The following is a 26,596-nucleotide window of genomic DNA, read 5'->3' as shown; positions in this document are numbered from 1 at the left end:
GCATGTTTGAATAGGATCTGGGGAACACACTCAGATCTGAGAGATGCACACATTATACAGACATGATTTTAAAAGCTCATTCTTGCATCCCCTGCCTTGATTTAAGCTTTTCCTGGTGGACTTCCACCTTCTGAGCATGTGGCAGAAGGGGCAGGCTGTAGAGCTTTTCCAGACCTGGTGCTGAGCTTTATTATAGTCAGGATTTCTGTGTGTCAGATGAGCCAGTATCATCCTGGGGATCTTCCCAACAGGATTGGGTGTTGGCAGCCAGCAGCAGCTCATTATCCACAACGTGCTTCTACCTGTTGTGACCGCAGCTCCTTGCTCTCAGTGACTGTTGTGTGCTGGGTTGGGTTTGAGAGAGCAAGGGAGCACAAGAGAGAGCCTAAATCCAATTAGGGTGATAAGCGTAATTAGCCTGGTGGATCTCAGCCTAGAAAATCCACAGAATTTTGCATGATTGGCAACCTTTGCTCTGGAATCTGAACTGTTGGCAAAGCAAAGAGGAATGTGGGCAGCACCAGTGTGTCTCTCTGAAGGGATGCAGCAGTGAGAGGGGACAGTGGGAATGGGGATTGGGAAAGTTTTACAATTAGGCTTTGTTTATCTTTTTAATTTATTTTCAAGCTTACTTGAAAATCATGGGCTCAGTAATACACTGAAGCTGTGTTACTGAAGGAATGCTAAAATTAAAGATTAATTTAGTGGTGAATAAATCAAAGGTCCTTGCATAGATCTTATTCCTTCTGATGAGGGGAATTAGAGTTGGTGTTGCTTAATTCTGCACTTTTCAAAATGGAGCTGAGTTTATTGTAGGGGCAAAGCTTTCTTTGTGTGGATTGTGTTCCTCAGATGTGTTTTGTGCCTGTTGCCTTTTTATCTTCCAGAATGCTCCCAGGGCCCCTCATGATGTACCAGTTTCAAAGGAGCTTCATCAAAGCAGCGAGTGAGTTTGTTGATGTTTATGGCCCCGCTCCTGAGGAGGAGCCTCATTTGCCAGTGGCTGCGATCCCCCCTGCCCTGCTGCCTCCCCACCACCCTCCCAGGCTGCTGTCCTGGCAAGCAGAGCAGGGCTGGAGCCAGGGCAGGCTGTTGCTGGGAGGTGACCAGAGGTGGAAGAAGCGCAGATGGTGCCAGGAGCGTGGGGCTGGCAGCGGCTCCCGTGGCTGTGACCACTGGCTGTTGTTAAACAGCACCCACGGTGTTTGAGGGGCTCTCTGCTGGTTCAGATGTCTGTGCTGCTTTCCTTTCACTGCCATGGGGAGGGGGCTTTGCAGGGAGCAGGGCATTTTCCATTGGAAGCTGTGCAGCCTGTGGATGGGGGAGTGGGATGTCAGGAGAGCCCCATGGTCCATGGCCATGGCAGTGCTGGCCTCCTCCAGCAGCTCCCACTTAGTGCCATGGACCCAAGCAGCCTGTGGAGCACCAGAGGCTCCAGCCTGGCCTGCCCTGCCCTGGGCACACTGACCATGGGAATGTGCCCGTATTCCCTTTGCTGGAGTCGCTCTGGTTACAGCCAGCCTGCCCTGCTCACCATGCTGTTCACATGGCCTCTGCTCCCAGCTCACCGTTTCAGCCCATCCAGTGTCTCCCTTTGGAAACAGCTGCCTGGAGGTGGTAGGCAGGAGCAGCAGCATGGGGAGTATCTGCAGTGCCTGGGTGTGGGATGGAGCAGCTCCCTGGGATGTCTGTCAGGGACAGTGTTAGGCCTCTTCCCATAGCAACCCCCTGTGGAGATAAATCCTTTTCTGTCCCCATGCAGAACTGGAGAATCAGGAGTCCAGGGTGTCAGAGATCCACAGCCTCGTCCATCGGCTCCCGGAGAAAAACAGGCAGATGCTGCACTTGCTCATGAACCATTTGGCAAAGTACGTTTATGACTGATGTGTTTTTCTCTCCTTTTTCCACTTCCCCTGAAAGTTAATAGTGGTGGAAAAGTTTCCTTGTGTGTGGTGTTGAGTCATATCTGGTTGGCAACTGGAAACCTGCGTGTGAGTGAACCGAGGGCCGAGAGACCGAGGGGGGGATGAGAGGTGGGAGCTTCCCAGCCAGCCCCCAGCCCCAGGGCATGGAGCCCGTTAGCTCCTGGGAATCTCGTGTTGCTTTTAACAGCCTGCAATGGGTTTGGCTGCCCACGCTGTCCAGGAGGCAGAGTGGAGGTGAAGCTCCTCATGTGGTTTCGGAGCAAACCTGCCATTAAAGGACTAAAAGTGATTTCTTTGCTCAACAAACGACTACTCTGGGGCGTATTTTCTGCCTTTCTGCACCCTGATGAATCAATATTTTTGTGTTACCTTGAAACTTTGTGAGGGTGAAGGAATGGGATAATTTTTTTTCTTTCAGTGGTAGAGCTGACCTGTAATTTCCCATCTTCTTCCTGCCCCTGCAGGTTCCCATGGAAACCTTTGATTAGTGTTTTAGAAGTGAAAGCATCATCAGGTGTTTGTGCAGCCTCAAGGCTGTGGGGTTGGACCTGCCCTTGCCGTTCACAGCAGTGCTGCAGGAGCAGCAGGGATGAGGCAGGACTGGGAAACCTGGGGAATGACTTAATCGGGATAACTGCTTAGGAGGAGATCTGGAAGAACCCAAGTTAACTGTTTAGAAGAAAAAATAACAAATGACATTTGAAATAGGCCTAAACACAACTCCAGATGCTTTCTTGTGGCCTGAGGTTTGTGTCTGCTCCATGGGGTCCCTGGCAAGGCTGTTAAAAACCAAATTGCTGCTTTAGGTGTTGGTTTCAAACCTTCTGCATTTACAGCCTGAAGCCAAGGCCAAGTGGTTCCAGGTGCTCCCATCACCCAGAGGGGATTGCCCAGAGAAGCTGTGGCTGCCCCACCCCTGGAAGTGCCCAAGGCCAGGTTGGAGAGGGCTTGGAGCAGCCTGGGGTAGTGGAAGGTGTCCCTGCCCCTGGCGAAGAGTGGAACTGGACGAGCTTTAAGGTCCCTTCCCACCCAAACCATTCTGGGATTCTGTGATTTTGTATGTGCAGGGAATCTGTAATTGCTTAAGTGTTTTCCACCTAAAGGAAAAACCTGGTGATGGAGTAGAGATGTGGAGTCAGGTTTACAGTGGGGTTTGTGCTGCTTTAGTGGGGAAGGAATTCAAACAAAACAAACAGTGTGTGTGGTGGTGTGTGCTATTTTAGGAAGAGAAATAGCTCATAGTGTTATTTAATAGGAAAAAAATTATCTCAGAGCAAGGCAGGAGGCTGAGGGGAGAGAGCCTGCTGAGCTCTGCAGCCCTGGGGGGATCCTGGGCTGTGGGGACAGAGGCACAGCCAGCCCCAGGCATGGGCTCACAGCATCCCTCTGGGGTTGGTCCTGCAGCCCCTGCTCCGGGAGCAGCACCCTGATCCAGGAGCATCGCCCTGCTCTGGGAGCGCCCACAGGGCAGCCGGGGCCAGGGCTCGTTGCCATAACTCTTCTAAATGAGCTGGTTGAGGCTGCAGAGCCATTGAGCCGGATTAAAGACAAGAATGGAGAGAAATCTTCACATCTGCAGCAGATGTTTGGTGGGAGGGGCTGTGCTGCAGAAGGGATGGGGCCTGGCTACCTCGGGGGGATGCTCCGGACGGGTGGGACTGGCCGAGGTCTGGGTGCTGCTGAGAGCAGGGCACCCACAGCCAACATGGGCAAAGCCAAGGGCCTCTGGCTGGCCCTGCCAAACTGGGCTGCACTGCTTGGAGGGGATTATTGTCTCATCTGTTTCTGTCTGGGTTTTTTATTTTAAGTAATGTATGAATAATCAAGATTTGCATGTTTATCAGATGAGCTAAAAAAAATATTTCTCAGTCTTGCTGTGGAGATTTCTGACACTAAAACCAGAACCTGGGCTGAGTCGGTCAAGTAAAGAAAGCATGTCCTGGGTGGTTTCTGACTTCTGTGTTTTTGGGGTGTACGTGCTCTGCTGCACTGACAAGGGACGTGGGGCTCCTTATGTGATGAAGCTGCAGTTTTTATCAACAGTAATACAGCTGGTAAGAAAGCTGAAATGTTCAAAAAAGGCAGTTATTAACCCCAGTATTAGACAGGGTAAGTGCCTGGGAGGTGGTTCAGCAGTGCCCTTCGTCCTGTGCAGCAGAGGAGTGTGGTGGGTCCCATGGCAGCTGGAGGCCACAGAACTGGGGTGCAGTGAGAGGGGCCCACAGAGGAGGGAGAGGACAAATCTCAGGAACAAGCACAGACAGGGTGGACAGAGAGAAGCATTTTGATAGAAAATGAACTTGATTTCTGCCTCTTACTGCGTCTCCAAGCCCATTTGTGCTGCCTCCTACCTCATGTCCATATGTCCAGGCAGTTGTTCACTATGCCACAGAGAGCAGGAGCAGTCCCTATCCCTGCTCCTTCCAGCCTGAACCAGTCTGGGATTCTGTGATTAAACCAATTTTTTTAAATGCCAGGTAAGTTGAAGTGAAACGAGGTGCCTGTGGTGCTGCCGGGCTGGTGATGGCTGTGCCAGGGGTGCTGTTGGAGTGGAGCTGGTGGCAGAAAATTGCCATTTTTGTTAGTGGAGCTGCAGTATCATCCCTGTCTCTTTCTTCTTTTGTAATGTACTTTCTCACCCAGGAGTCAGTGCTGTGGAGGTGCAGAGCAGGGGGATTTCACTCTGATTATATTTCAAGCATTTAGGGAATTATTTTTCATGTATGGCCATATTTTGACACCTGAGCTTTGCTTTGTTCTCGTGGTAGTGAGTCCAGGTTCTCCAGCACAGATGGTGCCAGGCTCATGCCCCTTCTGTGGGGCTCCCAGCCCCTCCTGTGGTTGGCATCGCTGCCACTGCCCCACACAGCCCCTGATCCACGCACCCACTCCTCTGCTGCCAAGGTCAGGACCATGAGGAGGCTGCAGCCGAGCTGTGTGTACGTGTATTTAGCAGAATTAATTATCTCTAATCGCTCCCAGCTGGGACCTGGCCAACACCAACTGGTTCCCTTTGGTTTTGCTGTGGTGGTGTTTTCTAGTTTACGTGTTTTAACCAAGATGACAGTGATTGTTATCTCCTGCACAAATTGCTTGCTGTTTATCAGGGTGGTGGTTTCCATGGGCTCTGCAGGGCAGCTGCTAATGGGGACCCACCAAAACCCACAACGGGGCAGGGGCCGGACACGGAGCCCAGAGCGTTCCGCAGGGCTCGCTGCTCGACCGGGGCTTGCTGGCAAAGCAGAAGAAGAAAAAGTTCCTCCAGGTCTTCTGCCTAAAAATACAACCAGGCCTTGTTTTGCTCGGCGTGGAGCAGCCGCGGCCTTGGCAGCCCCGCGCCGCGCTGGGGCCGCGCTGCCCCGCAGAGCCCCCGGAGCTGCTCCCGGTGCTCACCACGGCGCCTCTGTGCCCCGCGGCTCCAGGACCCCACCGGGGCACCTGTGTGGGGCCGGGGGGGGCAGCTCCCCCAGGAATGTGCTTTTCCTTGGATTGTTTTGCCGGTTTCCCCCGAAGGTGCAGCCGGCGAGGAGGCTGACGCCTCTTGGCACAGCAGGTCTGATTTCATCCCCGTGGCAGCTGTTTATGCTGCTGTCTGGTAACTATTCATTTGCTTGATTTATGTATTGCTTCCAGTAAGTCATTCTTGTCCAGGACGTTCTGGAAATTTCCACTGGCCACTGAGGCCTCTGAGATGCTCCCATCTCGTGTGCTGCTCACCTCGTTTGGCTGCCAGAAGCAAAAAGGGAGCTGCCTTCGGCCCGGTGGTCTGGGCCAGGCAGTGATCCTCCTTGCTGCCTTTGGGAATGCCATTTTTATGCCCAGTACCTGTTTCTGCTCCTTTTGGATCATGGCAGTGCTGGATCCAGGCAAAGCCCCAGAGTTCAAGTGACCCAAAGGATCTGGGTGCTCTTATAGGTAGCAAAAGGGTGTTTTTGCTGGAAGGAGACATGGAAGGAGACATGGAAGGAGACTCCCTGTAGGCACGTGCTGCCTTGCAGGAGCTGGGAGAATCCTGCCTGGGGCTTGGCCTGGGTCAGGTTCAGCCTGTGCTCTTTTTTACACCTTTTCCTTTTTCCCTAGTTGGAATGAGTTGGGTTTTAAGGTCCCTTCCAACCTAGCCCATTCTGTGGTTCCATGATTCTGTGATTTGTGCTCTGGAGATGGAGGTGCCAGAGCCTTGTGGGGAGCAGCAGCAACTTTGGCTTCCCCTTTGCTCTCCTTTCCCTCACATGTTTTGGTGGAGGAGCCGGCGATGCTTCCGCAGAGGCGAGACAGCCCTGCAGTGCTCTGTGCCTGCCCTTGCCAGCTTTGCCTCCCTCTTACTCCTCTGCTTTTGTTTTTAATATGAGATTCTGCAGAATTAAAAACCACCACAAAAAGCCCTGTAGGTGTTCGCTGGGTTTTTTAGGCTTGGCTTCCTGTAATGTGTAAATTAGCAAAAGGTTTTGTTCTGCTTCTGCAAATGAACTTTTAACCCCCTCTGCCTGGGTTCTCCCTGGAGCAGCTGTGTGGGTGCTGGTAGCTTTTCCTTCCATGCTTCTCTAAAAACTCCTTATGTTTCATGCAGGCTCTCCAGTTTCTAGCTGGAGGGAAATGTGCTCCAGAGCCTGCAGTGTCCCTCATTGGGTTCTTTTGTACCCACATCCTGCACAAGACTCGAGTCTGGAGATAGGATAATGAGGGCCTTGGACTAAAGCTGGCATCACCACCCTGGCATGATGATTTAGCTTGTAACAAAGCAGCTGCTGGGTTTGCTGTGGAGTTTCTGTGGTTGAACATCTCTGCTGAGCTCCTGCTGGATCTCTGGGAGCAGCACCAGGCATTTTGCATTCCTCAAGTCTGAATTCTTGTGGGCTTGTGTCTCAACCTGGTGTTGTTGGGTAGAAGTTGTTGATAGCACATAATTATCTGGATTCTTCTTAATTGTTTATCACAGTGAAACTGAAACTGAGTATGAAAAGAGATTGAATCGAGAGTGAGCGAAAGATTTCCAATAGCTGGCTGGAGTCTCCCTGGTGGTGTCTGCACCATCCCTGCAGACAGAGTGGGATGGAGATGTCTTTGTGGGCACATCCCTCTGTAGGAACAGACCCAGCACTGAACCAAACTCAGAGAGATTTTAGTCAGCTTTTCAGCAGAAGAAAGCAGGCTGGAAATCACCACAGCTGAGATATCTTGGAGCTGCAGTTTTTGCCAGGATGCTTGTTTGATCCCTAGGCTGCAGAATCACAGACAGGTTGGGATTGGGAGGGATATTTAAAGGCCATCTCGTTCCAACCCACATGTGTGTGGCAGGGGGCACAGAAGTGGGGGAGTGAGGGGTGTTTCCAATCATTGGGCAAAACCTTGTCCTGCTGGTGAAGGTGAGACAGGCATTTTTCCTGCTGTTGTTCTCATCATTAATTCTGAAAGCTGGTTATTCCTATATTCCCTTTCTTCCACCACTGTCTTTTAGGAATTCAGTATTTTGGAGGGATGAGCTCTAATCTTGCATTTGTGAAGTGAATGAGGTCCAAAATATCTCTAAGGGGAAAAAAAGGTGAACCCCCCTCTGTTGCTCTTCCCCATGGCCGCTGCACTCATGTGAAGGTGCAGGTGTGCACCAGGCACCTCCTGCACGTGGCCCTGTGACCTGGCTCCCTGGGGAGACGTGGGAGCTGTGCTTGCTCAGCCCAGTGCTGCTGCTGCTGGGAGGCTCTCTGGGAGCCTGTTGACTTTGGCTGTTTTCCATGCAGCAGGTTGTAGACTCCGGCGCGGCGCTTGCCGTGGCGGCAGATCTTTCAAAGGATTCCTTGTTAACCCAGACCTGCTCCTTGGGGCTTTCCTTGCCCTGCTGGCCATGTGGGTTTGTTATTGCAGTGTGACAGCACCAGGGAGGTCTGGTTCTGGAGGAAAACCTGCCCATGCAGCAGGGCTTTGCCGAGGTGCCAGGGCAGTGGCACAGGGGTGGCAGTGGCACAGTTTGCAGCCGTGGCAGGCCCCGTTCCAGCCCCGTCCCCAGGGGTGTTTGAGGTGAGGCCTCTTTGCTGGCTGTGTTTGTGCAGGTGGAAGCCATGGTGACTTTTAACATCAGCTCTGGCCGTGCCTGCGGTTTTCACCAGGGTGTCAGGGGAAACCTGTAGTGCTGCCATGCCGGGCACAGGGAATGTGCCAGCCCGGTGCCACTCAGCCCTGGGCTGAGGGTTGGTGAGCAGGGCTGGGATCCCTCTGAGATCCCCCAGCAGACTCAGCTTGCCCAAAGCCAGAGAGGATGGAGAGGATGGCTTTGGAAGCCCCGCTGGCTCGGTCTGGGAAGCCTGAGCCGGAGCAGTGCTGAGCTGCCTGTGTGTTTCCCTACAAGTCACAGCACGCTTGGCATTCGCGCTGATCGGGCTCACAGATACTGAACCTCACATTTGGCCTCGGTGTCTTCTCAGTGCAACACGAGCCCCTTTTTTTTTCCCTGGGAGTGAACCCAAGCATCCAGCTGTGGCCAGATCCACCCGGGAGAAAAAGCGAGTCTTGTTGGAGCAAGTCAGAGCGCCCGGAATCAGTGCAGGCACAGGTTTGGTCCCAGCTGAGCAGGCTGCCCAAGAGCAGCAAGGGTTTTGCATTCAGCAAGTTTCCCCTTGCCTTCACTGGGAGGTTTTGTCATTCCCTGGTGATCTGTCCTCCTTCTGGATCCGCCGGCCTCCACGTGAATTCCTCAGGCTTGGCTCTCCTCGCCGGCGCGGCGGGGCTGGGGAGCTGTGAGCCCACGGCCTGGCTGCAGGCAGCGGGGTTTGTCCATATTCCCGATGTTCCCAGTTCTCACAGTGTGGCTGAGTGAGCCCAGTTTGCTCCTGCTGCTCTGGACTCCTCTGGTCCTTGCAGAGCTCTCTGTGTCCAGAGCAGCCTGAGGAGTGCAGGCATGTGTGGAGCCTTGATAAACAGGCAGGATAAAGGGATGGTTGTGCAATGTGGAAGTGTGGCGTTTCCGTGCATCTGCGCTCCGGCTTGGGAATCATGGAATCTTTAAAGTTGGAAAAACCCACTAAGATCATCATCTCCAGTCATTCCCCCAGCGCTGCCAAGGCCACCACTAGCCCATGTCCCCAGGTACATCCACGTGCCTTTTGAACACAGGATGAAGCAGAGCTGGTTGTGCTCCCTTCTTCTCCATGGCCATCTGCCAGCAGCCACTGCAGACCAGTGTCCCTGTCACCTCCTCTGACGCACGTGTGCCTTTTAGGAACAATTTAGGAATGTGTGATTGACCGATTTAGCTGCCTGGGACACCAGTGGGTGTTGCTGCAGCTGGAATTGCATCACTGGTTTCACCAGCTCTGTGCTGGGAGCCAGTCACAACATTCCTGCAATAAACACCTGCTTCATTCCAGCCATCAGACACATTCCCGAGGCTGGGAAACCCACCACGGGTTTGAGTGAGAAGTGAGTCATCCCCAGGGAGCTGCAGGGCCACCATCTCTGGGGACACAGCTCCACCAGCCCCTTGGAGAGGGGAGAAGCTGAGCCGCGTCCAGCCTAGCCCCTCTTCCCTCTCCTGCTCTGCGCTCATCAGCCGCAGCCCAATTAAACTCAATAATGTGCAGGGACGAGTTAAATGCACCCAGGAACATTTCCCAGAACTCATCAGATAAATGCCCCCAATTGTGAGTGCTCGAAGCCTCCGTGCCTGTCCGTCTGTTCAGGTGAGGCCCAGGTTAAAGGGCTGGGAGTGGGGGCTGCGGGGGCAGGGAGCTGCACAAAGCCCAGCCCTGGCACAGGCTGCCCAGGGAAGTGGTGGAGTCACCATTCCTGAAGGGATTTAAAACTGTGTAGGTGGGGCACCTGAGGATATTGTTTAGTGGTGGCCTTGGCCGTGCTGGGGGAATGGTTGGGCTCGGTGATCTTGGAGGGCTTTTCCCACCTAAATGATTCCATGATTCTTTGCCCGTAGTTTGTGGGAACAAGGCTGGTGGCCCTGGTGCCACAGATGCCTCTCCACCCAATGTGCTGCCTCTACTCCCTCTGCTTTTTACCTTCCATGTATGTCCAGAGTCAGAGGTGAGTGTTTAATTTCATTCAAACTACCCAGAGCAGCCTAAATAATTTTGGGGATTGCTGGCCTCTGCATGATTGGCTTTTCACGTTAAACAGAAGCTCTGCTGGTGGTGGCAGACGGGATGGATTTTTCCCTGTAGCAAGAAGAACAAGCTGCATTATTTTCCGTCCTATGAGGACTTGCTAGTCCAGCCACAACAAGCACTTTGATTTCAAAGGTTTGTCCCAGGCATGGAAATAGAAACACTACAGACTTGCCTTTTGTTCCCTTCAGATGGCTGTTTGCTCAGAGATTTTGTTCTGAATCAGGGAAGATATTTGAACTAATAATGGCACTTCTGGCTGAGATTCAGATACATGCATTCTATAAATAAAATATGTATTTATATATAAAATACACACACAACAGTGTATACACATATATAAATACATATATAAAATACATGCAGGAAGTAGTTCCAGACACGGGAAGCAGCAGTTCTGTGGGAGCAGAGCCAGGAGCCCTTGTGGCACCCACCGGAGCTCCGACCACACTGGAATATTTACTGTTCCCTGCTTCCCCTGCACTGAACCTTGGCTACCAATTACCCCGTATTAAATTGTGTTTGGTCATGGCAGTGACTATACAGTATCCAGGCAACCCGGGCATAATCTAATTTAACACCCAACATGGATTTACTCCACTCCTGTTCTCCTTTGTTTTGCTGAAAGGGAGTGAGAAATGAGCGGTGTCCAGGGACACCCTGGGAATGACCTGGGGGACGGTGCTCCCTGGGCTCCCGGCCTGGGCTGTCCCTGTGGGATGGCAGGGCTCGGTCCCAGTGGCATGGCTGGGTGCTGGCAGTGTCCAACACGGCTGCTGGGTCAGCACCAAGTGGGTCAGGACTTCGTGGAGCTGCTCGTTGGTGGGGCACTGCTGAGCACAGACACTCCCCTGGCTGAGGGGCTCTGCCTGTCCCACACCACCAGGCTGAGCTCCCGCTGATCCCCGAGGGAGGCACGTGGGAACTGTCGTGTGCTGCAAGGAGAAGGAGCAGCCCAGAGTCCGAGAGCCAGTGACAGCCTGGCCCACTGTGAGCCCCGAGCAGGAGTGAAGAGGTTCCGCACATTCCTCCATTGGTTGTTGCTGTCTCCTGTGCTGGAAGTGACTTCTGTGAAGTGGGGAGCAGAAAAAGGACCCATAGAAATTAATGACAGTGCAGTTCTCTCAGAGTGCATCAAGGGCCGGAAGGAAACAGCAGGTTAAAAGGAAAATACAGTGAATGCTTGGAAAACTTCTAAAGAGCAGCTCAGGAATGGCACTGACAGTCCCTGCCGAACAGCCCTGGCATTAAGCCCACTTTGGGCTGAGAACACTCATCTTTAGAAACTGCAGCGTTATTTCCTAGTACAAAGGATGATGAAGAGGTATAATTTAGAGTAAATTATCCTGTGGGTAATGGATGGGGAATTAGAAGGATGTGAAAGGTGAATCATGTTTTGGAGCACGACTGTGCTGACCCGGTACAGGGATGGCTACTGCTGGAAAAGTACCCGGGATGCAGAGCAGGAGTTCATGTGCCACTGAGGTTTATTCCAGAAAGGAGCCAGATTCCACAGCTGCAGAACAGCTCCCACACTTCCAGAGGCAAAATAAAGTACAGTGAGGAGGGGTGTGGTGCTGGAGGCAAGGGCCAGCACCCTATGGGTGAGTGAGCAGTGCCTGGGCAGGTCTGTGGCTGGTGCTGTGGGACCATGTCCTGCCTGGGAAGCCATTAATAGCCCAGTCTGAAATAATTACCAGGACCACGCTCAGCTGCCTCACTGTAATGAGCTGGTGACAGTGCAATTTATTAGTGATGTAGGACATGGTAACGGTAATGAGAAATGGAGGCACCTAATTTTGTGCGACTTAGATCAATTCAGTTGTTTTTTTATAAATGAACGTTGTTTTACTAACCACAGAAGATCATTAAAATTATTATTTTATTAGTGCTTTTCAAAGCCATTTGAACTGCAGCTGCGTTTTTCCATATCCAGTTAGGAGTACGTGAACGTGTGTCTGAAATGCAGTTTTGCAATGCAAAAATGTCATTGGGATTTGTGAGTGATGTGGATGGGAGTGGGGGGAAGGTTTGAATCCCCATATAAGTATTGTATAGTATATAATGGTTCTTATTGGACTTCTTCTGCCTTTCTTGCTGCTCCCTGAGGTTGTGACTTCCTAAGGAGAGTTTGTTTCCCCTCCCAGCTCGGCAGTGCTGGCGTGGCCATGAGCAGCTTGGCAAGCTCTTGGCTGTGGTGAGGATGAGGATGGGGGATGGTGATGGGAAGAGGCTCCGTGCCTGCCCAGGGGTGGGGATGGGGATGGCCAGCCTGGCCAGGTGGCAGTGTGGGCAGCACGTCACCTCTGGCAGGGCTGTGCTGGAGCCCGTCTCCCCCAGCCGTTTACTGACACCGGAGATTTCCCGCAGGCTGGTGATCAAATATTCAGAGCTTCCTGGCAGTGGGGGGAGTTACGGGTAAGAGGGAGGTCCCACCAGCTCCCGAGGGCTTTGGCCAGGACCTCCCCACTCTGAGGTTGGATCCCAAGCGCAGACTCGGTGGAGGGGACAGCTCTGCCTGTTCCCCAGGGATGTAACATGCACCAGGATGTGGCTTCTTGCTTGGCAGTGAGTAGGGCTGAAGTTGCTGTTGGGGGAGCTAAACCAGCAGCCCTGAGTCCCTGAGCCCCCCTTGTGATGAGGCTCCTGTCTGCTGCCTTAGGAGCTGATAGAGGGATGAGCTCTTTGCTGGTTCAGGTGAGATTTGGATGAAAAAGGATGGAAAGCATCTTTTCTTTTAAACCATCCTGGGCTTACAGTGTGCTGAAATATGCTGAGCTTGCACACGACTGTTTTGGCCCCAGAATCAATAGCAGAAACTCACAGCAATAAATTTTAGGGTCAGTCCAGCAAGTGAGTGGGAGCCTCACTCTGTGCTGGCCTGCTGCATTTGTCCAGAGAAACAGTAGAGAACGTGAAGGAAAAGACACTAAAACCACCTCAGGCTACAGCAGTGTGAGCACACGGCCTGAAGCCACCACATTTCCTGGTTGAAGAGGTCAGGAGCAAACCACAAGAAAAACTCCGGAGCTGGGGCCGCAGGGCTGCACCGCAGGGCCCGGCCACACACGTGTCCCCGTGTGACTCAGCAGCAGCATCCAGGGCAAGCTCCGTGCGGGCTCCAGCCTGGCGTTTGCCTGGAGCAGCCGGGCACCGGCAGCCCGACGTGGCCGAGGGGTGCCTGGCTGTGTCCCTGTTGCAGTGTCCCCGTGGGGTGAGGCAGAGCAGAGGGCACGTCCCATTAGGGCTGCTGGGGCTTTGCATGTCTAAGACCAGGTGCCAGCTGGAGCTGCTCCAGGGTAACCCCTCAAACACCATAACCAGGGTGCCACATGCTCAGTGTGTGCTGCTTCACTTTGCTGAGCTGGTCTTTGCCACCTTGAGAACAAGAAGAGATGGAGGGGGCAAGGAGGAAGGCTCAGATGTCCCTGTGTCCCTGGGTCCCCATCTTGGGGGGTTCACCGTGCCACAGAGAAGGGAACACGTGGGGCACAGGGATCTGGGGACAAAGCCCCATCTTGACCTCCCAGCTAGCCTGGCTGGGCTGGATGGGACTGACCTCTGGTGCTGGAATGGCTGGGAAGGAATTGGCCTTTGGAACATATGAGGTCACTCATTGAGTTGGAGAGCAGCGTGTGTCAGAGGTCCAACAATTTGTTTTCAGAAGGGTTTTAAGCATTAATGATTCAAGATGTTTTCCTGGGAGTGGTTTGCAGCATGAAGCCCAGTGGCTGGCGTGGGGTTGAGGTTTTATGGGATTAGTCAATTCATGGAGGCTGAAAGGTCTCCAGGAACACAACAGTTAAATTTGTACTTTTCCACATGGCTAAGCCTTCAAGGAGCTCACCAGGAGCGTGAAAAATGTAAACGGCGTTGTAATCCTTGTGCCAGCCACGAGGCAGGGAGGGGGTTCCCTGTGGATTACTTCCATCACCTACTTCATTTTCTTTCTCTTTTTTTTCCCAGAGTTGCAGATAATCACAAGCAGAACCTGATGACTGTTGCTAATCTGGGTGTGGTGTTTGGGCCAACACTGCTTCGACCTCAAGAGGAAACAGTCGCTGCCATTATGGACATCAAATTCCAGAACATTGTGATTGAAATTTTAATAGAAAACCATGAGAAGGTAATGGCTTCCCTTGCTTCTTTCATGCCAGTAGTTTATGGAAAGGAATTGGTCTCTCTTTGCCCATGGCAGCCCCCTCTCCCAGGCCCCACTCTCTCCCCATGGCCAGTGGCACCACGGTGGGGCTGTGCCGGGGAGGGGGCAGCTGGCATCTCGTTCTTGGGCTGTAGTTGTGTAACCAGTGCTGCTGGTAGCCAGCCTTGTTTATGGTCATCGCAGTGTGAGTCAGCATGGCTGAGTCTCCATCAGAGAAATTCCTTTTCTACCCCCTTCCCACTGTTAAATGGGAATTTGTCCTTGGTTTCAAGAGAGATGAGCACTAAACAAAACCAGTGTGAGATGCACACCTCAGCTGGCTCCTGCTTGGCTGATTAAATCTGGGTTTATCCAAGTACTGGCTTTATCCACAACGTTGATCTGAATCCTGATGCATTTGTATTTGTTGGCCATGGATGTTGTGGTCTGTCAGTGGAGCAGTGGTGGCCTGGTGGGGCCATGGTCCTGGCTGTCCCTCCCTGGCTGCATGTGCTAAAAAATACCATTTTCTTCTAAATTCAGCCAGTTCTCTGATTAGGATCTTTTGTTAGTCTGGATTTGGTTGGAAAGGAGTAATGAATTTGTGCATTTGGGCAGTGAAGGCAGAAGTAGAAACCATCTTGCCCTGACTTGCCCTGACCGGGGTGGCATCACAGCTCTAAGTCCACATCCAGTTATTTCTTCAGCAGAGAGCTGTGCCAGCATGTGCTTTTCCTATTGGGAAAGCCTGGCCATGCCAATTGTCTGTCTGGCAGGGGCAGGTAGAGCAGGAAAGACACTGAGGGTTGGGTTTAGTGGACTCTAGCAATGGAGGGAGACCTTGAGAGAGCTGGTCTGGAGGGATCACTGCCCTTGTCTGAGCCCGGAGGTCCAGAAGAAGAACAATACATAACCAAATATCAGCAACCAACAAGGCTGCTGCTCTTTGGGTTTGTGTGGTTTTAAAATTTCATCCTCTTGAGAAAAATGTGGTTACTCAGTTTTCTGACAGCTGTGGCTGGAAGTTGCAAAGACTTTCCCAAGCTGGTCTGCAGCCATGGGAGCGCGGGCGCCGGGGTCACAGGGGGGGCACAGGGGGGACACTGGTTGGTCCATCTGGGCTGCTCATCATCACCTGCACCCCCAAAAGTCAGCAGAGTGCTAGAGTGACAGGGTTCTTCACAGCTTGCAGTGTGCATCTTGGGTGAAAAATAGAGGAGTGCAGACAGAGTGGGAATGTGGAATTTAGGAATCTGTACCCAAAACGTTGCCCTGTTGAGTGCATGTCTTCCTCAGAGGCTGTGCTGTGCAGCAGTGCAGCCCAGGCAGGTGGGCAGCTGTCCTGTTCCACAGGGTGATGCCAAAGAACAACTTGTTTATTATTTTTAACAGATATTTAACACGGTGCCAGAGGCTCCGGCATCAAACTCGCAGCTGCTGTTATCCCGCAAGAAGAGCACGGAGTCGAAGCCTCCCTCGTGCAGCGAGCGGCCGCTGACGCTCTTCCACACGGCCCAGCCCAACGAGAAGCGTGAGTGCCCTCCCAGCCCTCCAGCTTTGCCCTAATCATGCCTAACAGACTGTCATTTCCATGCCATTCCCGTGCAGTTTTCCTGCTGTCAGTGAAAGGGGTGATTCCATAACAGGGTCAGGCTTCGGTTTCCTCCGCTGTTGTGTTGGTGGGGAGTGGAATCTCTCCTGGCATCCAAGCCCTTAACCAGGGCTCTACATGAGGCTGCCTCAGCACGGGTTAAAGTGTTGCTTTCCCCTCCCCACCTGATGGGCCCCTGTGTGTCCCCTTCTCTGTCCCCTTCTCATGTTCTGGGAGCCGTCATCGCTGCCATCAGCTGCCGGGCCAGGGTGCCACACCTGTGGCAAGGGAGGCCACCCGCCGGCGTCCCCTCAGGGTGGCCCTTTCGGGATGCCCTCAGGCACTTTGCCTTTTACAGACAGGAAAACTCAGCCAGGAGGTTCGGCATTTTCCTGAGGATTATGCACCATGGCAGTTTAAAAATGTTGGAGCTCATCTTTCCATTTCTGTCACTAATTGATGCTCCAGATATTTGGGTGAAGGAGCCAAGGCCCCAGCCCTGCTCATGGGGTGGCAGAAATGTGTCTGCGCAGGCTGTTGTTTCATGTTACAGAGTAAAGCCAGTTCCCAGCTCTCTGGTTCTTCCTGCCCCTGTGCTCCTGGAGCCAGCCAGCTGCACGCAGGGAGCTCTCCCAGTTTGGTAGAAAAGCAGGAGTCTCCTGGTGAGGAGGACAAGCACAAGTGGAGCAGGGGAGGTTGGGGATAGCCAGCTCCCCAGACAGAGTGGACAGAGTGGTCGCTGTGGACTTTGCTGACTCCCAAAACATGTGGGTTTGTCTGATTAAGTTACTGTTAATTACCAGGCACTCTCCTTTCAGAGGGTGTAGGAGAGATCTGCGTGGGTTTGAGGAAGCAGTGATGGCCCCAGAGCGTGCTCTGGAAATGGTGTGGGATGACTCTCAGTGAAGCCTCAAATATCAAATGCTGCTTTTGAAAACTTTCAGCCCCAGTAATTTATTTGCTGCTAACTACTCAGTGGCTTGTCAGCCTCCAGGCTCGCCGGGCTGCTGGAGCCTCCGTGTGCCATCCTCCCCGTGCCTGGGAGAGGAGCTGAGCTCATTTCTTTATTTCTGCATTTATTTATTCCCATGTGAAGCAACATTTTCTAAGTTTTCCTGCTGACAGTCTATAACCTCCTGTGTCTTTGGGAAGCCACCACTGTTTTATTCAGTGTTTGCCTTCCCTGCTGCACATCACTTGAGAAATATGTGAGGTTTCCTCTCTTCTTCTTTTCTTCTTCCTTTGCTTTCCTTTCTTACCGGTCTGGAGACAGACCAAGGCTCTAGGTCAGGGTGAAGCACAAGGGCTTAGGCAGCAGCTCAAGCCCAGTTGTGAAATTGAAAGTTGAAATTGAAGCTAGAAATGTTCAAAATGGGAGCAGGGTGCACATTTTTTAAGACTGGGAGCAGTTTGACATAAAAAGGAGTGACAGTGGATTTTCCATCACTTGAAATCTGTTCATCAAAGTCCAATACCTTTCTGATATTTTAGCTAGCATTCATCACACCAAGCTGTGTGTAAGTCAAAAATTGTTGTGTTCAACAGACAGGGAGCAGATTAGATAATTGTGATTAATCTATGATTATAGTGATTATTTTGTTGTTAAACATTTACATTTTCATCCACATCTGACCCAGGGAGTGGCTGTTGTGACACAAGTGGCACCAACACAGCAAACACCATTTTGTTCCTTATCAGTTCTCTTGTCATCCCCTCTCTGGTCCCTGGGGTCACTGTCACCAAAGCGCCCTGGATCAGCTATCAGGCAGGGCCCTGCCCCAGCACGGTGTGGCTTTCCTGGAGAGAAGGGTGCTGCTGAGGCTCCAGTGGCTCTGCCTGCCTGACTTCCCACTAAAGATACAAAGTTTGGGTAAGGGGTGAAAGGCTTTTCTGCCCTTTGCATGCTGGAAATGCCCTTGAGCTGATGGGCAGCTCTGCTCTTGGAGCTGTCAGACCAAATTAAATCTTCCAGCAAAGAATCCTTCACAGAAGCTTTCAAAAGCATGAAGCAAAGTACAGTTCCAGCCTTTTAAAAAGGAGGAAATAAAGTAAAAAAAAAAAAATAAAAAGGAGGAAATAAGAGTTTCAGATTCTGCCATTCATCTCCCTTCCCCTTCAGCTGAGGCACTTCCCGGTCTGTGGCTGTTGGCTGGTGGCTGCTGTGGAGATTACAGGGACAATCCACACTGATCTGCCCAGCTTATGGAGCTTATTCCCAGCCTTCAGCCTTGGGCAGAAGATGTTTGCAAATAATAAGCTAGTGTCAGTCCACACTCCGGGGGCTCAGGTCAGCTCCTCAGGGCTGGCCGGGCTCAGCACAGGCAGTCCCTGGGCTTGGCCAGCTGGGTATAGGTGGTCTGTCATGGGCTGCCTAAAACCTGCTCTGGCAGACACAAAACCAGAGAGATTTGGGGCTTTTAGGTCCTTAGCTTAATTTTTCTCTTATTTCATCTGCTGGCTCCCACATCTGCCTGTCAGTGTTTGTGGAGGTCAGCGCTCTGCTTTTCTTCACTTCTTCCTCTTTGTCTTTTGCATGGATCACCTTTTTCATCACAAGGTGCTGGTGCCCTCTGAGCCCAGAGGGTTCAACTTTTGCAGAGTGGGGACAGAGAAATGTCTGTGTTGCTTGTTCCCATGGTGGCTTATTGCAGATCAAGATTAATGAAATCCAATTTCAGGAACATGTTGATGTGTATCAACATCACACATCCCTGGCTTTGGCTCATCTCTGGAAGATAAGCTCAACCTGAGCTAAACCAAGCCCTGTCCTGCTGCCCTGTAAGTGCTGATGCTGTCCAGGTACCTGGGAAATGCAGCAGCTCCAGAGAAGGAGCAGGACAAGGAGCGGTGGACTCTGCTCTGGGCATCCACAATCCTTTGGCTACTGTGGCTTTTCCCTTTGGTGTGGTGGCAGAGCTGCCCCTACACCCCAAGACAGCCCTCCTGCTAGGCTGTTTTACAGGCAGTTCCTTTCTGCTGTGTGCTCAGGATTAACCTTTCACACAACCCAGCAGTTCCTCTTGCACTCTTTTACCCCCCCTTTAAATGTGCACAGGATACAAATTAATATCGTGCATTCACCTCACTCAAAAAGAGGTGGAATTTAAAGGGATTGAGAGGAAGGACTCTACCACTACATGCTTTGGGGTTGTAGTTTGACCATGTTATTGAACACTGGAAAAATAATTTTGGAAAGATGTATCATTGAAGTAGGACTCTGTGTTTTCCAGCTGGTGCCTGTCTTTCAGGAAAGCCACATCCCAGTAGCAGCCACTTTCTGCCTGGGGCTGCTCTCGTGCCATCAGTGTTGCTAATTGCTTCTCACAACTGCAATTACTGCTCCCGTGGCAAAGGCGTCTCCTGGAAATGAGTTAATGGGGTTGTGGGTGACCCGAGCAGAGCTGAGGAGGGGGCCCGTGCTGTGGTGGCTCTTTGAGATGCACAACATTGTCAGTGCTCCATGCTGAAGTTACACAAACAATGGGGAAATCTCTCAACACACGTGCTGGAGGGAAGCAGGGATCTCTGAGAAGCTCTGGCCGTCAGCAGAGCAATGGCAGCACTTCCCCAGCACTGGGGGATGCCCAGCACATCCCATTCCGCATCAGATCCAAAGGAAAACTTCTGCTCCGCCGCTGCTCCGCATTTCGGAAGAGCTGAGCCAAAATGGAGCAGAGACCCATTTTCCTTCCCCTTTAGACCTGGTCAGGAAAGAGAGACAGTAGTTGGTGTCAAATACAAGGCTGAAGCACCTTTAACTGGGTGATCTTCCCTGTTCCTGACCTAAGGTGTTGTCCTGCTCTGTCACCCAAACACTTGGTCCCTTCGGAGCTGATTTCAGTCACACAAATCCATTCCCATATGTAGTTTACATTTCAATTTCTTTCAGGTTGTGGCATTTTGGGTGCCTTTGGGGATGTAAAATATTAATACCTTGAGAAAAGTGTGTATTTTGCTGCTAAAAATGGTGTTCATTTAAATGTAGTTGCATCTTAAACCCAAAAGAGCCAAAGAATACCTGGTATTTCTTGTGGTGTCATGTATAATGTGTCTGTAACTAACTGAGCTCTGGGGAGATGTCCCTGTTTGCACTGGGACAGGATTTCCTGGGAACCCTCGATGCCTTTGTAGCCATTTGCTCTTCACTTTGTCTGCAGTGGCAGCTGATGATTCTTGGGTTTTGATGTTTTCTAGAGGAGAACAGGAACAGCATCATCAACTCCAGCCTGGAATCCGTCATCTCTTCAAACGTAAACAGCTTCCTCAACTCCAACAGTGCTCCCCAGCCCAGCCTGAACTCGAGTGATCTTGAACTAGAAGTAATTAAGCCCAACAGGCCAAATTCCCTGTAAGTACAGTGATAATTAGTGTTTTATAGACTCTCCATCCTTAATCTTTAATCAGAGTTGTCTCTTATTCTCAATCTCAGCAGTTTGCTGAAGAATACAATTTAACATTTTAATTTTTAATGGGCACCGAACACAAACACGTGCCCTGCATTTTTAACTTGGCCTAAGCAGTGCAGTTAGTTATTGTGGGTTACATCTGCCATCGGTTCCAGCTCTGATGGTTTTGCCCATGTGGAATATTTTTGAGCAGAACTCCCCAGTGCTGCCCGGCCCATCTGGTGATAACTCCAACACACACAAAGGACTTTTCTTCTGAGTTCAATCCTGTGACTGTTGTCAGTACAGTTGATCTGCGGCCAAATCTGTGCTGTTGCTTCTGCTATTGCTTCCTTCATCTGGAAAGTTCAAGGGAAAAAATAGTGACCTTAGCAATGCCTCCCTGGGGACGGCCCAGTTATTTATGAAGTCCCTGAACTTGCCACAGCGGAGCCCTCGCGCGATGGCGGCTCCGCTGGGGGAATTTCCTTCCTGCCAGGCCCTGCAGCATTTTCCCACAGAACCTCCCCTCCCGGCCATGTGAAGATCTGCTCGGATCTCCAGGAGGTGAAGCCCGTTCCCCCGGCGCTGCTGGGCACGCCCTGTGCATCCCTGCGGATGGGCAGCAGGAGCTCTGCTCCCCTCACGGCACCGCTGGCTGCGCGGCCCTCCCAGCGCAGGGACCCCGTCCTTCCACCCCTCCGGTCCTCCCGTGGCCCGACACTTCCAGTTCCCACTCACCCGAAGCACCCCCATGCCCTGAGGGCAGCCAGGGCCATTCCTGGTGTAGCTGGGTGCCCCTGGGAGCTCAGCATGGCCAGGGCCAGGTGCCAGGGCAGGTGCTGTGGACATGGTGACACTGTTGCTGCTGCCTTGGCTGGGTTGGGTTTGGGGTCTGGGGTGCAGCTCTCACTGCAGAGTGTGGGACGGCTCCAGGCCCTGCCAGGCTCTCGCAGGCAGGAAGGTAAGTGCGGAACAGACACAGGTTTCATCCAGCTTCACCATCTGCTCTGCTTCCATCATCATCCTTCTGCCACCAAACCCTGAGCTGCACCAGCACCACAGTGGCTTCTCCAGCATGCCCAGGAGCAGGGTTCGGAGGCCCAGCCCCTGCCAGGGGTGCCGTGGGGGCAGGACAGACCACCCAAAGGTAGGACACCTCCAAATCAAGGCTGTGCTTTACATATGGTACATACAGAGTAAAGATGCCTCTCTCTCATGCCTGGTTGAAGCTCTGGAGTCAGGCACATCCCATTCCCCCAACAGGATGGCTTTAGTTTATCATTCAAGGGGGAAAAAATGGTGTGGCTTATCACAGAATGAGGTTTGTAAGCCTGGATCTTGCTGGGACCTTACAGGGATTGATTGCCAAATTCACAGTTTTTCAGATTCTGAGAGTTACCTCTTCCTAATGATTTCTTTCTTAACAGAAGTTATAAAGAAATTCAGCAGAATAACTCAGTTCAAGCTGTGTGAGGCTCTGGGGAGCGGAGGCACCATGCTGTTCCTGAGGGATTAGGTGAGCAGGCTGGCACTGAACCAGGTGCTTGTGCCAGTTCAGGAGCCCTTAGTTCTGTGATGTGAAACAGGGCTGAGCAGGCCAGCACTGGCAGCTCGTGGCTCTGACAGTGCTGGTGGCATTTGGTGCTTTTCCACAAGTCCAGGGATTCTGGGGTAATTTCTGCACATGCAGGAACATACATTTGGTCTGTGTTGAGCTAAAGGTTGAAATATGGATCCTAAGGGGGCTAATACCACAGGGCAAATATTCTCTGTGACCCCAAGTATTTAAATCAATTGTCTTTAATGCAATCTTCCACTCAGAAATGAAGCATCTGACTTGATTTTATTCTGACTAAGTGTGTATGGATGTCACTCCCTCTGCTAGCCCAGGAGCAGGGGCTGTGCCAGTGATTTTGAGAGCTCCGTGGGGTTCTGCTCTCGGTGGGAATGGGGTTTGCAGTGGTGAGGGTGAGGAGGGCTGCCAGGAGCGGGTCTGTCCCCAGCCGTGCCCTGTGGCTGCGGGCTGGGTCGGGGCAGGGTGTCTGAATGGTGCCAGTGTCCGGCGGCTCCGTCCCGGCCGCTCCGCAGGGCTGCCCGAATCGTGTCTCCATAAAGGCACTTCTGTTTGTCCAGGCAGCTGAGCAGTGTGGGCTTTGCAGGCAGCCTCGGGCAGCCACGCACTCTGCCCCGGGCTGGGGCATCTGGTGCTGCCCTGCCAGGGGTTCTGCTGCTCCCCTGGAATTACCGGGCCCACAATTAGGATCTGTGGCCATGGGGAGGGTCTGGAGGTGCCTTGGGGTTTGCACTCCTTCAAATCCTCTACTGGTCAGGACTTTGGAGTTTTTTCTTGTGCTCTTCACAATTTCCTGCAATTTTTAGCTTTGGACCAGGGCCGTGGTTCTGGGGAGCTGTTCAGGAGGAGCTGACTTTCCTGGCAGCCCCCATGAGCGCAATGGCTGCTGAGCTGGGAGCCTGTACTCACCCAAACTGGGAAGCTGCAGGGAAAGGAGTTGGGTCATTCTGACCTTCTTCATTCCTACTAAAGAGTCCTACTGATATTCCTGTGGAAATTACTCCTGGGGATGTCAGCGGGAGGCTCCTTGGAGTGCCAATGTTGAGGCCTGCAGGCCTGGGGCGTTTCTTGTGTCCCCTTTGTGGCCGTGAGCACCAATGTGTCCAAGGTGGCTTTTAAATGTGCCAGCTGTAAATTGTGAGCACCATCTGTGAAATGAGAGATGTTTGTTTGAGCTTCTGTTTACAAAAGCCCTTGGCTCCCTGCTAAATGCTCGTGTATCCCCCAGGTCTGCTCTGCTGGGAGCTGCGCCAATTCCTAAATCCCCCTTGTGAGCGAGCGTCGCTTCTTCCCAGCCTCTGTTACAGCAGTGGCTGTGCTGGGGCTCAGGTCCTTCCACCTCAGTGCTGGTCCCCCTGTCCCCCTCCCCAGGGAAATGGGCTCCTTCTGACGTGCTTTCTCTGGAGCACAGTCCAAAGTCTCCAATCCAGAGGGAAATTGTTTTGCTGCAAGGCTCAGGCTCTTCCTTCCCAGCCACCAATCGGGCTTTTACGATGGGAATGCATTTATTTATTAGGGCTGGGTTTATTTTTATGGAAAAACTGCTCTGGGCAGGAGTTGTGCTGGGTGAGTCAGCGGGACTGCTGTCCCGTGCCAGGAGCTGTCACTGCAGCTGCAGCCGCCCGGGGACTGGGACCACCAAACTGTGGGCAGGGATTTGTGTCCAAAGCAGTGTTAGATTTCTGTGTCCCACCAGGTTTCTATGTCCCACTGGTTTCTGTATCCTGTTGAGTGTCTTTATCCTGCCCTTGTAGAAAGCATCTTCCTTAGAAAACGTGGCCAAGCACGAAGCAGAAAGCAGTGCGTTTCCAGCAGAGATGTGTACTTCAGCTGAGGTAGGGGAAGGACAAGGGAATGGCTTCATACTGATAGGGGAGGGTTAGATGGGATATTGGGAAGGAATTGCTCTCTGTGAGGGTGGGGAGGCCCTGGCACAGGGTGCCCAGAGCAGCTGTGGCTGCCCCTGGATCCCTGGCAGTGCCCAAGGCCAGGCTGGACATTGGGGCTTGGAGCAGCCTGGGACAGTGGAAGGTGTCCCTGCCCAGGGCAGGGGTGGCACTGGGTGGTTCCAGCCAAGGAGATAAACCAGTTTAACACCCTTCCCATGTCCATCCGTGCCTCCAGGCCTGTCAGTGTTCCCAGTGCTGGCGCCCATCCTCACCCTCAAGCTCAGGGTACTGGTGGCATGGGGGCCATGGGCCAGGCTGAGCCCCTACACTGCCAGCCCTGGCCCAGGCTGATGCTGCTCCTCCTTCACCCTGGGGACTTGGCATTTAGGGAAATAATAACCTTGGGAAACTTGTATTTAGTCAGTACATGTCTATTTGCATTTAATTTCATTTTCTCACTGACCAAGTATGGCTATTTCTTGCCCTCTGTGGGTATGGAAAGAAATGAGGAGCAGATCTAAGGTCTAGTGGTCATGAAAAAATAACCCAGTTACTCCAAGGAAGAGTGGTTATTTCCACATGCTTTTGATTTGCAGGACTGGAATAAATCTTCATTAGACATCCCAGTTAAAACTGAACATTCCTCTTTCCATGCCTGAAAATGAGAGAAATTTCAAATATTACTGAATTTGCAAAACAGTCTCCATCAGGGACTTCTCCGAGTGACTGGGAGGGAGCTGTGGGGCAGAGGGGCAGGGGACAGCACACCAGAGCTGTGGGACTGGGGTGATGCTGCACCTTCCTCCCATTGCTCCATCCCTGTGCTCTGCTCTGAAGGCCCTCACCATCCCAAATCCAAGTGCAGCATCCCAGAATCATGGAACCACAGACTGCTTTGGTTTGGAATGACCTTAAAGCTTCTCCATCCCATGGGCAGGGACACCTTCCACTAGCCCAGGCTGCTTCAAGCCCCGTCCATCCTGGCCATGGACACTTCCAGGGATGAGGCAATGGTTCAAACAGGAGAGGGTAGGATGTTTTTGGAAAAATGGTCTCTTAAAAATGCAGAGCTTCGACAGTTATCAGCTGGGACTCATGAAAGCAAAAGCATGTGAGGTGAAGCAAGCAGACCTTTAAATGCTGCTGGTTCCTGTCCAGGGGAGCTGGACAGAGCTGCAGGACAGACCAGGCTGTGCCTGCTGTACTGTGCCTGCCCATCTCTCCTCATCCAGAGGGGCTGTGGTGAGCCAGAAATGAGTCCTTAACCTGCCTGACCTCCAGTTCCTCTCCCTGTGCTCCCAGACCCTGGTTCTGCTGAGCTTTCATGGCTCTGTGCTCGGTGGCTGCTGTTGTTTATATTCCTGAAGAATAATGGCAATTAGAGGCGCAGGAGCGGGTCCCACCCTCATCCTGCCTTCCCGGCAGCCACCTTGGGAATGTCCCTTTGAAATGGCATCTCTGGGACTTCTGTTTAAGACATCTGCTCATAAATCAAGTGCTCCTGTCCCTGTGGAACCTGGATTCTCACCCACTCTCCTCACACCCTGATATTCAGCCCCACTTTAATTTGGAAAAAGGCCAGGAAAATGCACTGGTGTTTTGTTTTGCTGTGTGTCACTACAAGAACAGTGACTTGTTCTCAGAGGAGTCCAAATCAGGAGGAATTTCTTCCTGGAAAGGGTGGTCAGGCATGGGAAGGAGCTGCCCAGGGAGGTTTGGAGTCCCCATCCCTGGAGGTGTCAAAGGAGGGCCAAGATGTGGCACTCAGTGCTCTGGGCTGGGGACAAGATGGGGATCGGGCACAGCTTGGACTTGATAATCTTGGAGGTCATTTCCAGCCTAAATGACTCCAGGATTCCATGTGTTCCTTCTGGGTGGCAGAGCTGGTGCCCAGGAGGAGGTCCCAGGGGATGGTGCTGGCAGGGATGGGGCTGCCAGCCTGCTCCAGAGGCTCCATGTTGCACTGGACTCCCAGTGCCCTCAGTGGTTCTCACTGTAGCGAAGACGTTTCTATTTCACTTTAATTTCATTTTCTGTTTCTCTGTTCACATGAAATTCCAGAGCAAACCCTGTGCTCGGCGCGGGGACTCGGCCATGGCTGGGAGCTGCCTGGCGCATTTGGGGTGGGGAACGTGGAACTGCGAGGAAATAGGAACTTGATTAATTGCGAGGCTTTGGGCAAAACAAAGCTGTTTCTTCTTCCTTCCACTGCATTGTGGCCGCCTGGCCGGGAGCCACCGCGGCTCCAGAGCAAGCCAAGAGCTGGGAGAGGCGTGTTGGGGCCAGCAGAGCAGGGCTGGGGCTCCCTGGGGACCCTCCTCTGCTGCTGTGTCCCCTGCTGCCCTTCCTTGGGGGCATTGAACCCTGAGCACCCCGTGTGTGCTGGGCACCCTTGGGTGACCGCAGGGAACCCCAGCTGGAAACTGGAGCTGGGGGGAAGCATCTCCCTCCATCCTGCTCCCTGCAGCCACTCAAAGCTCAGCCCAGACCCCAAAACTCTGGTCTTCTGCCTAATCTGGGTTTGAATTGCCAAGGCCAGCCCCGAGGGGCGGATCTATGGGCTGCCAAACAATAAATGGCATTTTTGGGGGATTAAGTAAAATCTTGTAATCAGAGCAGCTCCAGAACAGCCTTATCTAAATTGCTCTTTAAGAGGAGCAGACCTATTCCCAGCTGTGATCCTAGGCTGGGACAGGGGGCTTTACACCCAGAATCTGTGGTCCCTGCGGGGTGGGATGGCCGGAGCTATGTAAGAGGTGCCCTGGGTGGCCCCCAACCCTGGGTCCCCAACCCGTGCTTTTGCTGCTTGAAGTGTTGCCTTCCAGGCAGGGTCAGGATCCTTGATTATTTCATCTGCCCTCGATACCTCCTCGTGTGGCTGCTCAGGGTTTGCATCTTCCGTGTCTCAGATGGAGGTTGGTTCGTGCTCAGGAGGAGCAGAGATCGCTGCCAGGTTAGAACAGAACCCGCCTATCTCCCAGCCC

At 52.5% G+C, this 26,596-nt stretch overlaps 1 protein-coding gene across 3 annotated transcripts in view; it reads left to right on the top strand.

The window, feature by feature from the left end:
• Nucleotides 1–26,596, top strand: part of ARHGAP26 (Rho GTPase activating protein 26) — a 103,051-nt gene that overhangs the window by 59,322 nt on the left and 17,133 nt on the right. For all 3 annotated transcript variants that reach the window (XM_082291210.1, XM_082291209.1, XM_082291211.1), the window contains exons 16-20: nt 888–946; nt 1,763–1,868; nt 13,997–14,156; nt 15,564–15,702; nt 19,957–20,110. In XM_082291210.1, the coding sequence (XP_082147336.1) occupies nt 888–946; nt 1,763–1,868; nt 13,997–14,156; nt 15,564–15,702; nt 19,957–20,110 (618 nt within the window). The remainder of the gene's footprint in view (nt 1–887; nt 947–1,762; nt 1,869–13,996; nt 14,157–15,563; nt 15,703–19,956; nt 20,111–26,596) is intronic.

Source organism: Coloeus monedula (assembly GCF_965178545.1).
Source record: "Coloeus monedula genome assembly, chromosome: 15".
NCBI lineage: Eukaryota > Metazoa > Chordata > Aves > Passeriformes > Corvidae > Coloeus > Coloeus monedula.
Note: the sequence above shows the minus strand (reverse complement) of the source record. Positions and strands in the feature narration are given on the sequence as shown.